This window comes from Mangifera indica, chromosome 11 (genome assembly GCF_011075055.1).
Source record: "Mangifera indica cultivar Alphonso chromosome 11, CATAS_Mindica_2.1, whole genome shotgun sequence".
Taxonomy (NCBI): domain Eukaryota; kingdom Viridiplantae; phylum Streptophyta; class Magnoliopsida; order Sapindales; family Anacardiaceae; genus Mangifera; species Mangifera indica.
In genome coordinates, this window is record NC_058147.1 from 16,390,596 (window position 1) to 16,403,687 (window position 13,092).

General features: G+C 32.5%; 1 protein-coding gene and 1 non-coding gene across 2 annotated transcripts; one reads left to right on the forward strand and one right to left on the reverse strand.

Annotated features, from left to right (window-relative positions):
* Window positions 1-6,285: 6,285 nt before the first annotated feature.
* On the reverse strand, window positions 6,286-6,900 carry LOC123228792. Its single transcript, XM_044654241.1, has 2 exons — window positions 6,665-6,900; window positions 6,286-6,577 (listed from the first exon to the last, which is right to left on the reverse strand). Exons 1-2 carry the CDS (start codon window positions 6,898-6,900, stop codon window positions 6,286-6,288), a joined length of 528 nt encoding a protein of 175 aa, XP_044510176.1.
* A 130-nt stretch (window positions 6,901-7,030) lies between these two features.
* On the forward strand, window positions 7,031-7,136 carry LOC123230249. Its single transcript, XR_006505060.1, has one exon. It is a non-coding gene; the product is annotated as a small nucleolar RNA R71 (small nucleolar RNA).
* Window positions 7,137-13,092: the final 5,956 nt, after the last annotated feature.

Below are 13,092 nucleotides of genomic sequence, written 5' to 3' on the forward strand. Positions count from 1 at the left end.
TCTAAAAACCATTTTCCCCCTACGGGTTTTACTCATTCAAGTGCATCCACCAAAGTCCATACTTGGTTTTGGTACATAAAGTCTACTTTAGATTTCATGGCATCCACCCACTTATCAGAATCTAAACTTGAGATAGTGTCATCGTAAGTCTTAGGTTTTTCATTAGAGATGATCAGTACGTCATTGTGTTGGGTTATAAGAAAACCAAATCTTTCTGGCTTGCAATGTACTTGTGTAGAGTTACGTAGCTCTTGTATGCTTTTAAATTGTTCCTCTCGGGTTAAAGGAATTTTCTCATCATGATCGGCTATTTCTGATGGCATATTATCTTGTTTAATATCTATGATATCCTGTGGAACAAAAACTTCATTAAGTTCCACCCTACTCCCACTAGTTCTCTTAAGAACAGATTCCTCCTCAAGGAATACTACGGTTCAAGCAACAAAGACTTTTTACTCCTTTGGGTGATAGAAGTAGTATCCCTTAGTTACCTTTAGGTACCCTATAAAGATACATTTTTCAGACTTAGAACTCAATTTGTTCAAAGTCAATTTCTTGACATAAACTTCACAATCTCAAATCCTTAAGTAATCTAGATTGGGTTTTCGCTTAGTCCACAACTCATATGGAGGTTTATTCATAGATTTAAATAGGACATGATTCAATGTATAAGTAGTAATCTCTAGGGCATGATCCCAGAAAGATATGGGTAGATCAGTAAAACTCATTATGAACTTGTCATTTCCATCAAGGTCCTATTCCTCTGTTCAGATACACCATTATATTTTGGTGTCTTAGAATGAGTAAGTTGAGAGACTGTCCTATATTTCTTTAAGTATCTTCTGAATTCAGCACTCAGGTATTTACCTTCATGATTACTGTGAAGGATTTAATTTGTTTCTCAAGTTGCTTTTGTACCTCATTATTGAATTCTTTGAATTTATCAAAGCATTAAGACTTGTGTTTCATCAAAAACACATAGCCATGTTTATAAAAGTCATCAGCAAATATGACAAAGTAAGTTTCCCTACATTGACTATATACTATCATCGGCCCATACACATTACTGTGAATGATCCCAATAGTTCAACCACCCTTTTCAATAGGTCTAGTAAAGGGTGTTTTTTCTATCTTATCCAATACGCATGATTCGCATTTATCATAAGACTAGAAGTCAAATGATTGGAAGACTTTTTATTCAAGAAGTCTTGATATACATTTTGGTCTTATGTGGCCTAGCCTGTAATGCCACAAATATGTGAAATTTAGTTCATTTGATCTTAATCATTTATTACTTTGCACATTGAGAATTTCATTATCTAGTTTTAAAATATATAAACTATTATGTAATTCAACTATTTTATAGAGAATATTATCCAAGCTAATGGTTATAGTACCACTAGCAATCAAAAATGAATATTTCTCATTGTCTAAAATAGACACGAGAACTAAGTTTCCAGAAATAGAAGGAACAGAATAACAATTAACTAATTCTAAAACTAGTCCAGTTGGCAACCTAAGATAATAAACCCCTACAACTAATGCAAGAATACATGTTCTATTTCCAATATATAGGGCAACCTCTCATTTGACAAGTAATCTACTCTGTCATAGTCTCTACATATCAGAACCAATATGAGAACCACATCCTATGTTTACAACCCAAGATGAACAAGGAGAATAATTTATCTCAATGACAAATATACTTGAAGTAGAAGCTTCAACTACCTTCTTCTTCTTGTTTTCTATGAAGGTCTTGCAATATCTCTTCTAGTGACTAGTTTTGCCATAATAGAAATAGACAACCTTTCTTTTCCCCGCACCACTTGTTAGCTAAGTAGTAGTATTTGGTTGCTTCTTTGCTTTGGGCTTGGGCTTTGCCTTTGCCTTTAGCCTTGGATCTAAGTGCATAGGCTTCAACAATAAGCACATTAGTTGAAGCTACTTTTCGTACCGTTTGTTTAGCCTGTCTAAGCATATATAGCAACTCCTCAAAAGTTTTCACCTTTTCGTTCAAATTAAAGTTCATGATGAAATTAGCCCAAGATTTAGGAAAGGATTTCAACACCAAATCAATGGCAAGCTCATTGCCTATGATGAAATCTAAGCTTGCCAACCGCTGAATGTAGTCAATCATTTTAACCATATGAGGGCTAACTAGTCCTTTATTAGAGAGTTTGTAATCAAACAGTGCACTTAACACCTTATATTGTTTAGCCCTCGCATAAGTGGCATATGACTCTTGAAGGAGTGCAAGTATGAATGGCACATCCATTTTCTCATGTTGTTTTTGAAGCTTAGGTGACATGGAAGTCAGTATGAGGCATTGGACTTTCACAAAGTCATCAAGATGCTTACTAAAAGTATTTTTTTTCCTCATAAGTGCCATCGAGACCAAGCTCACAGGGTAACAAGCCCTCAAGGATGTACAACCTCGTCTATCGACATAAAATAATCCGAAGATTTCTATATTAATCAGTAAAGTTGTTTCTAAGGAGTTGAAAGGAACAGAGTAATTAGGAAATGCAAAAAAATAAAATGCAAAATTTCCTAAAAAGTAATGAAATAGAAGATAAAATCAGAACAAAAAATGTAAAAACTAATCCTAAAAAGACATTGTCCTCAATATTTACTCAAAATTTAATAATAAAATGGCAAAATATCAACATGAACAAGTTAGAAAACTCCCTGGATTTTTTAGATGATGGTATTGTTGATCAAGACATTCCAAATATCAATTAGAAAACTTTCTGGATTTTGCAGATGATGGTATTGTTGATCATGACATTCCAAATATCAGTAGGATAATTCAATTTTTGTTCAGTATCCAAAAATAATGAAAATATCTAACAACAAATATCATCAATGAAAATTTAAATAGACACATCAACAAAATATCAATTTGTCAGCTTAATATGAATAAATTTGCCCCAAAAAAATTTATCTATAAACACAACAAAATTAACATCAAAACAATAGATCAACAATTTCTCCAACTTTACATTTTATCCACCGACACAAACGAAAAATCTGCATAAAATTATCAACAAGCACAACGAAATCATCATTAAAACAATAAAATCTTATAATAAATCAGCATTAACTACAACTCCAAAAATCTAACAACTTAATAATTCATCTAAGTCAACAATTTTTTAGCAATACAACACAAAAAATCTGAACCCTTAATAAAAAACATTTCAATAAATCAACATAAATTCTCCACATGCATTCAATGAGGCAACATAAATTTTTGCTCAACAAATCTCACAATAAGCCACTCAAACATATTTTAAGTATCAAAGAGCTCAGTGATAAAATAATGCAATCCAATCAAAATAACTATCCAATAACTCATCAATCTATTCCATTCAAATCACTATCCAATAAAGTCAATCCATTTATCAAAATAAAACCATACAAATCAGCTCAAACAAGAAATATGTGTTTAACTCTAACCCATTCTGAATAAGTTGAGCCAGAGCAAGAGAGGCTGGCTGTTTTGTTTTTGTGAAAAGAAAGCACAAAATTTGGAAAAGCACAAGAATTGACAGATGCGTGGCTATAGGTGAAATAGGAGGGACGTGGCTGGCCGTGGTGCTTTGTAGAAATGGAGTGAAGCGCTACTACGTCGCTTTTGTTATGTTTGGAGCACATGGCTTGTGGTGATAGAGTGAAGACCATTGTGCTGGGAGAAATAAGAAGGACATATGGCTGTGGTTGGGAGAATTTCGTTCTACAGAAGCAGTATGTGCTGATGAAAATTGAGCTTGACGCATCTGGAGGGGATACAATTAGGGCCCTGGATTGTTGGAGAAATTGGGAGGTGGCAGGGTGTTGTTGTGTAGAAGAACAGGGGATGTGTGGCATGTGGCAAGAAGGAAGGAGCCAGCTATGTGAAGAAGTGCACGTTGGAGTGGGGGAAACAAGGGTGGTGGACACATCTCTGTGGTGGAAAAAAGAGGAAAGCGGCGTGCTGGAGCAGGAAAGTGGGGAGCTGTGATGAAACAAAATGAAAGGGGTAAGGGTTTCGCACTAAGGGAGTGTTTGGTTTGGGTAATATTTTATTACTAAAATAGAAATATTATTGTGAAGATAGATTATTTAGAAGATTACTGTATATAAATAATTACTATATTTGATAAAATTTGATATGTATAAATAATTATTGTGTTTGGTTAAAGGTAATAAAAGTTATTAGTAAATTATTTTATTTAAATACCCTTGAATATAATTATTTTTAAATATTTTTTATATTATTTGTCATATGAATTAAAAATAAATTTATTTTTATCTCAAAAAATTAATAAATAATAATATAATTATAATAAAATTAAGATTACCTTGGTAATCTTTAAATACCTAAGGTGAAGGTGGTAATCAGATTACTACCTATATTACCTATCACTAGGGATGGCAACGGGGAGAGTCGGGAGGGGATATCAATCCCCGTCCCCGTTACGGGGATAACAAAGAATCCCCGTCCCCTCCCTTCCCTGCGAAGGAAAATCCTCTCCCCGTCCCCTCTCCGTCCCTGTGGGGAAAAATCTCCTCCCCATCCCCTCTCCGTCCCCGCGGGGAAAAATCCCCTTCCCATACCCGTAAATATAAATTTTAATTTCTTCCTATATTTCAATAAATAAAATAAATCATATTTTTCCAAAATATCACTTGCTACAAGGTTACAAAATATTCATTGTTATTTTAGTTCAAATACAAAGTTTTCACAAAATTTAACAATATGTAATAATCAATCTCTTCATTAGTAGTTCTTCATGTTGATATCATCATTAAGTCTTCATGTTGATATAAAGCAACATTTTAAAAACTAACCTGCAATAATCAATTTTAAAAGCAAAATTAATTTAAAAGCAACTTACATAGGAAATATTAACGAATTTGTAATTAAAAATATTAAACTAATTAGAATATACTAGAAATTATTATATTAATATATTAGATTTAGGGGAGGGGAAGGGGAGGGGACGGGGCAGGGCGGGGCGGGGCGGGGACATATGTATCCCCGTCCCTGATTACGGGGATTTTTTTCATCCCCATCCCGCCCATTTCCCCGTTTTTATCAAGGAATCCCCTCTCTGTTAGGGTCGGGGAAGGTCGAGGCCCTAAAGTCGGGTTCAAATTGTCATTCCTACCTGTTACGTTAGTAATGGTAATAAAAAATTATTATAATATTCTATTATTGACAAACTAAACAAGGAAATAAAAGATAGATTACCAAGGTAATCTTCAAAAACTGAAACCAAACAACCTCTAAATATATATATATATATATATATAAAACAAAAATTAAAATAAAAAAATTGAAATAAAATAGCCAACTCCATTTCATTCCAGAAGCTAAGCATCTCTAATTGCTGCTCCCAAAAGCTCAAAAAAGTCAAAATCCCTCATATTCCCTTGACAATTTCAACACCATAAAGGAATCAATCAATTTAATTAATGCAATCAATGATATCAATGATAAAAACACAAAATATACATAAATGACAACCAATGAAAACATCAATTTAAATATGATTTAAATGTACCCTTTATAGTTGAATGCTATAGTAAAAAGCAAGTAAAATTTCCAAATTTTGCAGCAAATTCAACATAATTCAATAGCATACCATCACATCCTCACTTCATTAATTTTAAAAATATGCTAAATTTAATCCAAAACACCCTCATTCAAGCATTCAACACTCAAAATTAAATTTTTACCCCTTTTTGTAATTCCAAAGTTGCTTGCTCTTCTAATATATATAGCTCAAGTGTCCAAATCTCCCTTCCTCACATAAAATCAACAAAAAGGACAATAAATGTTTCATGTGTAGGAAAAATTATTATAAACAAAATTTAAAAAATAACAAGAAAAATAGAGAAAAACGTTTGGGATGCCTCCCAAAACACTAATCTAAAGTCTTTAGCTTGACCCCTTATTTATAAAAATCAAGCTGGGCGATCATATAATGGGCGAGAGACATCGATGTCAACATGTTCACCACTAAGATAAGACTTCTATCTCCACCCGTTTACTTTGAAAGATCTTGACTTATCATCCCATCCCTCGACAAAGCTAATTTGGGAATGCTTAGTATTTTCATAAGCATTTAGTTTAAATTCGTCCAATTCATCCAGTCGGAGAAGATGCTTCTCATCCTTTATCGTAGTCTCATGTACGATCAATGCTTCAAGTAGGTCCTCTGGATATTTTTTGTTAGATACCTCTTTTATACACTAATCCGTAATCTCGACCTTATAATAAGAATTCACAATATTAGGCTACTTAGATGTTTGGAAAATATCAAATTCAACTTTTTTATCACCACTATCAAATGTCAGTTTTCTATTTTTAACATCAATTATAGCACCATTCGTTGCTAGGAATGGGCTTCCTAGAATAGGAAGAACTTGAACATCTTCTCCCATCTCCAAAACAAAAAAATCCATAGGTACATAAAACTTTTCAACTTTTATTGGAATATTCTCCTTAATCCCCGTAGGATACTTTATGGATTGATCTACTAATTGCAAGGTGACTATTGTAGGTTTCAACTCTCCAAGCTCAAGTCTCCTACAAATAGACAAAGGCATTGGACTTATAGATGCGCCAAGATCACAAAAAGCTTTATTAAATTTGTAGTTCACATAACTCACTTACTCACTTGAAGATTCTTGTGAAAATTGACCGCCTATTTGGCACTCATATCTATTGTGGCCTCCTTTACATATATCACAAATAGATGTGAATACAACTTTCACATCCATGCTTTCTAGTCTCTTAGACAACACTTTCAATTTAGCGTTTACCATAGAAATTCCATTCAGCTCATATACTTCTAAAGCTCTCTTACGATTAATTCTCTGATTAGACCATCGAAAACTACTAAATGTCATTTCTTCAATCAATTGTTTGGCTTCATCTGATGTCTTTTTGAATAATGAACCGTTAGAAGTTGCATCCAAAATATTTCTCAAAGAATCTTGAAGCCTATTATAAAAAGTTTGTTGAAACAACCAATTGGGCAACCTATGGTAAGGACACTGTCTTTGCAATTCTTTGAACCTCTCCCAAACTTCATACAATGTCTTATCATCTCTCTAGTAAAAAGTATTTATCTCATTTCTCGGTTTCACTACCTTGCTAGGAGGAAAGTATTGAGTAAGGAATGCTTGCGAAAGTGTCTGCCAAGTGGTAAAACTATCTGCTGGTCTAGAATCTAACCAAGTTGTGGCTCTATCCTATAGAGAAAATGGAAATAATCTCAGCTTCACTACATCTTCAAAAACCCCATTCATCTTAAAGTTATCACAAATTTGACAAAACCATGATAAATGCATATGAGGATTCTCATCCAAACTGATTATGTTGTATCATCTGTACAATGGAAGGCTTAATCTCAAAATTCTTAGCATCCACTGATAGCCTCAACACTTGAAATACCATCTTGAACTGTTGGTATAACATATTCCCAAAGAGCTCTCTAATTGTTTTTTGCCCTTTTTAATCTTTCTTTTTCTTCTTTTCTCTCCCTTCTAAGTCTTATAAATGTTCTTTTTATCTTTGGATCAAACTCTAATAATTCAGAATCTTGAGATTCGAACATCAACCAAACAACCCTTGCAAAATGAACAAAAACACAAAGAAATCAAATAAAACAGAAAAAATAAAAGAAATAAACTATAGTCTGGCTAAACTACAAATTTTACTAATATTAATAAGACATCAATCCCCGGCAACAACACCAAAAATTGTTGCCTATAGCTCACAAGTACACGAGTCAATTAAGTAATATAGTAAGATGTTGGTCCCATAGGGATTGGTTGTTAAGTACTAGTTTATTTCACAATTCGAATTAGCTAGAGAAACCAAATATTTCATCCAAAAAATCAAAATAAGTGCAGCAAAATAATTACAATTAAACAAAGAAATTAATAAAACGTAAAATTAAAAGACTAGTTATCAAACAAACTTGTCCAAGATTTAAAATTTCACTATGAATCATTTATAATTGCTACCGGATCAAATCTAAAGCAATAAATTGAGTAGAACTTCATGGCTAATCATCCTAAATGATTTAATTCTTCTTTCGAAATTGAGTATGTAAAGATTAAGAAATTATTTGCTTTCGTGGTCAAGTATTAATCAAAACCTATTAAAAACCTCTATGATGATCACAAATCCACAAAGAACCCAAATTTATTTCTAAATAAAAATTCTAGGCTCAGAAATTGGATAAACTAATTGATTATCCATCTTTCGATGGTATAAAATCAATCTACTAGATGTTGAGCCCAAAACACCACGCAAGAAATAAGCTCACAATCACTAAATCAAAGTTTTATCAACATTCAATTAAATTAAAAACCCATCAACAATCACAACACTAAATCAAATTTTTATCAACATTCAATTAAATTGAAAACCCATCAACAATCACAAAGATTCATAGATCCATCATATGCCCTAGGAAGGAAATTTAGCTACTTATATCCATCACAATAAACCCATGAAAATCAATTAAAGAAAGAATCATCGTGTTCAAATCGGAGAAGAAATGGTTATCAAGATGAAAACATTAGAGAAAACTCTTGGTTCTTCAAGCTTGATAAGGTAAATCCTCTCCAAGTTGATTTTTGAGCTTGAATCTTGAATCTTCCTCTTGCATCTTGTGGTTTTTCTTTGAAATTTTCCTTTCCAAGGTGTTATCATCGTTCCCCCTTCTAAAGGGATATATATTTCTTTCTCTTATAATAGTAGCCAACACCGCCCTAATTTATTTCTTTTTTTTTTTTTAAATTTTCGTCATCAATTATGTGCATAACTGAATTGATTATGGCCATAATTGACTTCTACATTACTTTAACAGTTTACGCCCTTTTCTTATTCTAATTCTTTCATTCTTGTCTTGATCAAGCCCAAACCTTGTCAAATCACCTAAAAATATTATTCAAAGTGTCAAACAAGATTAAACCTTACAAGAGAACTAAAATTAAGCAAATTAATTAAATTAAATCAAAATTTGCCTAGAACGAACTAACTAAAAGTCATTAATGTGTGTATAAAATACACACATCATCAAGAGAACCCTATAAAAAAATTAATAATAAATTGTTCGATAACATTTCATATAAAATGTCATAACAAATCATTATTAACCTCAGCTAGGGGAGGTGATGGAATCACGATGTGTATAGGCGAGGGCCTACCAACACTATCGCGAGAACCTTGTACGAATATATACGTGTTAGACTAACGGGTAAAAAGGATTTTAATAACGTATAAATAAACATGAATATATGTATGTGACATTTTCACTTGAACGACTATATATGGTTGGATTTGTGTCATGATGTCCTTCAAACGACTCATCCAAGCCTCCAAACAAGACATCTGACCAAACATCTCTTTTTATAATAGAGACATCTTGTCCAATATAAGATTGCCTCATTTCATCAATGCAACATCAAAAGTGGACACCATGGGGGCCACGCCAACGGGCGCAGGTGAAAGGCGCACTATCATAGGGGCCACATCGATAGGCGATAGTGCTTCATCATGGGGAGCATACCTATGTCACTAATAGTAGTTGGCTCAACAACAGGGAGCTCAACCAATAGAGAAATAAGTATGGGCTCAATGACTAGAGAAATATGAGCAGACTCAAACAAGTGACACGAGAGGAATGAGATCAATGGGTGGAGATGCACCGTCTATAGGAGTCGATGATGATGATGCTGATGTTGATGTCAGTTGAGAGAAAAGATGTGGATCCACTAGTCTAGAGTAGCCAATGACATCGATATGTCATCACAATTGCTTCTCGTTTGAAGAAGTATCCAAGGGGAAATTTACATCATCCTACTCATTAAAATATAACAATTAGTATCTTGTAAATCAATTCAAAGTTACTAACCTTATTTCCATTGAATATATATCATGTATCACCCCATAACATGTGCAAAAAGGCAAAACAATCTACCAGATCCACTAACTCAAACATAAAATCTAGAGTCTCGTATATCTAAAACTCTAATATAAAAATAAAATTTTATATTTCATCAATTTACTCACAATAAAAAAAGTATTTACATGGCAAAGAACTATTTCCCACCCAAGTTTTAGCTCAATCTAAAGGATACATCCGTGACAGATAAAAAACCCAAACACCCATCCATTCCTAAAATGTCGTTAAATTTTTTGTTAAATACAAGGATAAAACCATCATTTAACAATAATATAAAAAGAATATAAAATTTTATCTTATTTTTTCCTTCAGGTTTTAAAAACTAATATTTAACCCCCATATATGAACTTTGAAAAGTGACTTTGCCCCATTCACATCCCTAATTTTTTCTTCACTCTTTCCTCCTGCCATCGGTGACTGACATAGTTGGTTGTTAGACGACACTCAATGTCCCACTTTAGTTTACCCCATGGGTAAGCATTGAATCTATCAAGGTGATCAACTAACTAGAGAAATTGCATATCAACCTTTTTTCGCTCGTTGTTCCCTAATAACAACATATGAAGACAATATAACAGAGCCAGTTTAATCGCATCCTCATCATCTCCCCCTCATGGCCTCACAGTAAATGCCCTCTCAATATCACCATGGTTCACGGATCTGATAGGGCTGAAATATGTGTCTCTAATCTTATTTCTGGCATCCCATGGCATAAACACCACAATGTCAGGGAACGTGGAGAAATGAAGGCTAGTAATAAAAGTAAACTCATATAGGTTGAACCTTACATTAACCCATTGATCTGGAACCATAACTGATCTCTCATGTCACGTCTGATAAACTCTCCCATTGTAAATAAGTGAACCAAAATTGAGCTAAATCTTATGTCTGTTAACTACATAAAATATCCAAAACAAGTCCTCTCAAATGTTTTTGACTACCTCTGGGTTAAGATAGACACCGTCAGGGTCATGGGTTTTCATTTTACCTAGGTTATTATCTTCATCGAAAAGTATATACTCTCATCAGAAATCTCAATTTCCCCTTGATGCTCCTTATGTTTTCTTTTTTTTTTTTGAATTTTTCTGTCAAACAATAAAAAAACGGTTATTATGACAATTTTCATAATATTACCAGAATAATTTGAAAAAAAAAAAGAATTGGAAATTCAAAATCTACACATAAAAAAAAACTTTAATATGAAATGTACATATCTACTCTAAATGTATAATTTATCAATTATCACTATTATCAATTATCTACACATAAAAAACTGGACTAGAAATTTGAAAACTACACGTCGAAAAACTCTAAGATAGCAAAAATTCTAATTTGCCCTCTATAATAGTGATAACTTTTAATTAGTCCCCTCTAATCCATAACAATTTTAATTTGCTCCCTCATAAACCTTATAATTCAAAAAAATCGACTGAAATTTCAAAAAATACATGCCCAAAAACCTTAATAAGAAATGTACATATTCCTTAAATAATATCAGTTATCACAATAATTCAAAGAAACAGACTGGAAATTTCAAAATTACACATTGAAAAACCTTGTGATAGCAAAAATTTCAATTGACCCCTTATAATCATGACAAATTTCAGTTTTCCCCTCTAATCCATAACAATTTTCAGTTTGCCCCTCATAAACCTCATAATTTGAAAAAATTGATTGAATATTCATTGCTAAATGGTGTCGCTGCCACATCTTTCAATCCAATATGCATTTTTTTACTCTCATTTCAACACCAAACAAATCTATGTATACTATAAAACAAAAGCCTTTAAGAAATTAATTTAAAACATGCAAAAATCGACCCAAAAAATAGATTGTTCATACTAAAAACCCTAACTCTAAAATGTGAAAAATGCTCATCCAATCAGCAAAATATCAATACCAAAATGATTAAAAGTTGATAAGAAATTATTTACTAAGCTCATTAGTCATTTTAGTCACCGAAAATCTACAAAAACTCACTGAAAATTGTTGGTCTCGCAATGGCTCGTAATACTATACAGTGAGTTTGTGAATCGCAAAATTCAATTTGAAAGTGCACAATGAATTCGTGAAATTTTGTTGCTCGTTTTAATTGAATATATAAAAGGCATTTTGATCATCTCATGTTTTTGGGGCCTTTTTGCTTAATGAGCAAAACTATGGGATTTTTGCTTAGTTTTGTATGTAATAGGATATTTAATTTAATATCTCTTTAATAAAATCCAAAGAAAACTATACCAATTTTTATTTTTTATGTTTATCTAAGGTTGGAGTCAAACTAACTCGAATAAGTCCAAAATGAGTTCGATTTGAAAGAGTTCAAGCCTAAAAGTTTTATATTATCAATTTTGAGCTTGAGTTTAGGGATAATCGGCTCACCAATCTAGTGAGTCTAAAAAAAATCGATTCGAATCAATTAAAACAACATCGTTTTGACTAATATATATAAAAAATACGTCATTTTGGTTAAGCTTAACTTAAACTCGACTCAGCAGTTTAGTCATACTTGAATTCAATTCTCAAACCCAATCAAACTCGAGCTGTTTTAGAGGGAATTCAACTTTTTCAAGCTAAGTTGATCTGAAATTGGCCCAAACTTGAACACGACATGGCTCGAATCTACCTTTATGCATATCAAAATTGGTAAATTTTTTGTTTTCATATATCTTTAAGGCACAACAAGTTGTAAAAAAAACTAAACCAAATCAAGTAGTTCTTGGTTCAAGTTTAACTCAATTACATATATATAAATGTCGAACTCAAGCTCATCGAATCGAGAAGATCTCAATTCGAGCTTGAACTCAAGACAAAAGTGGTTGACTCGAGCTCAGTTCAAAAAATTATATTTTAACCCTTTAATTTAAAAAAAATTATTTTAACCTAGTAACTTAGTATTTATCCACCATCCTTATTCAAAGTTAAAGAAATAAGATTTTCAAGGTATAAATATAAGATTTAAGAATTTTAGGGACTTATTTATGTTTTACTCAAACCAAGCTATGAACTTGCGAATTCACCAAACCATTCAATATTAAGCTCAAACTCAATTGGAGAGTCGAACTTGAATGACTTGCACTCGAGCTCAATTTGGCACAACTAAACCGAACCACGAGCTATTTCC

Coding starts and splice junctions, on each gene's coding strand:
- LOC123228792 (XM_044654241.1), bottom strand. CDS start 6,900: ATGACATTTAGTAGTTTTCGATGGTCTAATCAGAGAATTAATCGTAAG. Junction 6,578..6,664: donor TCACAAGAATCTTCAAGTGA/GTAAGTGAGTTA, acceptor GTCTATTTGTAG/GAGACTTGAGCTTGGAGAGT.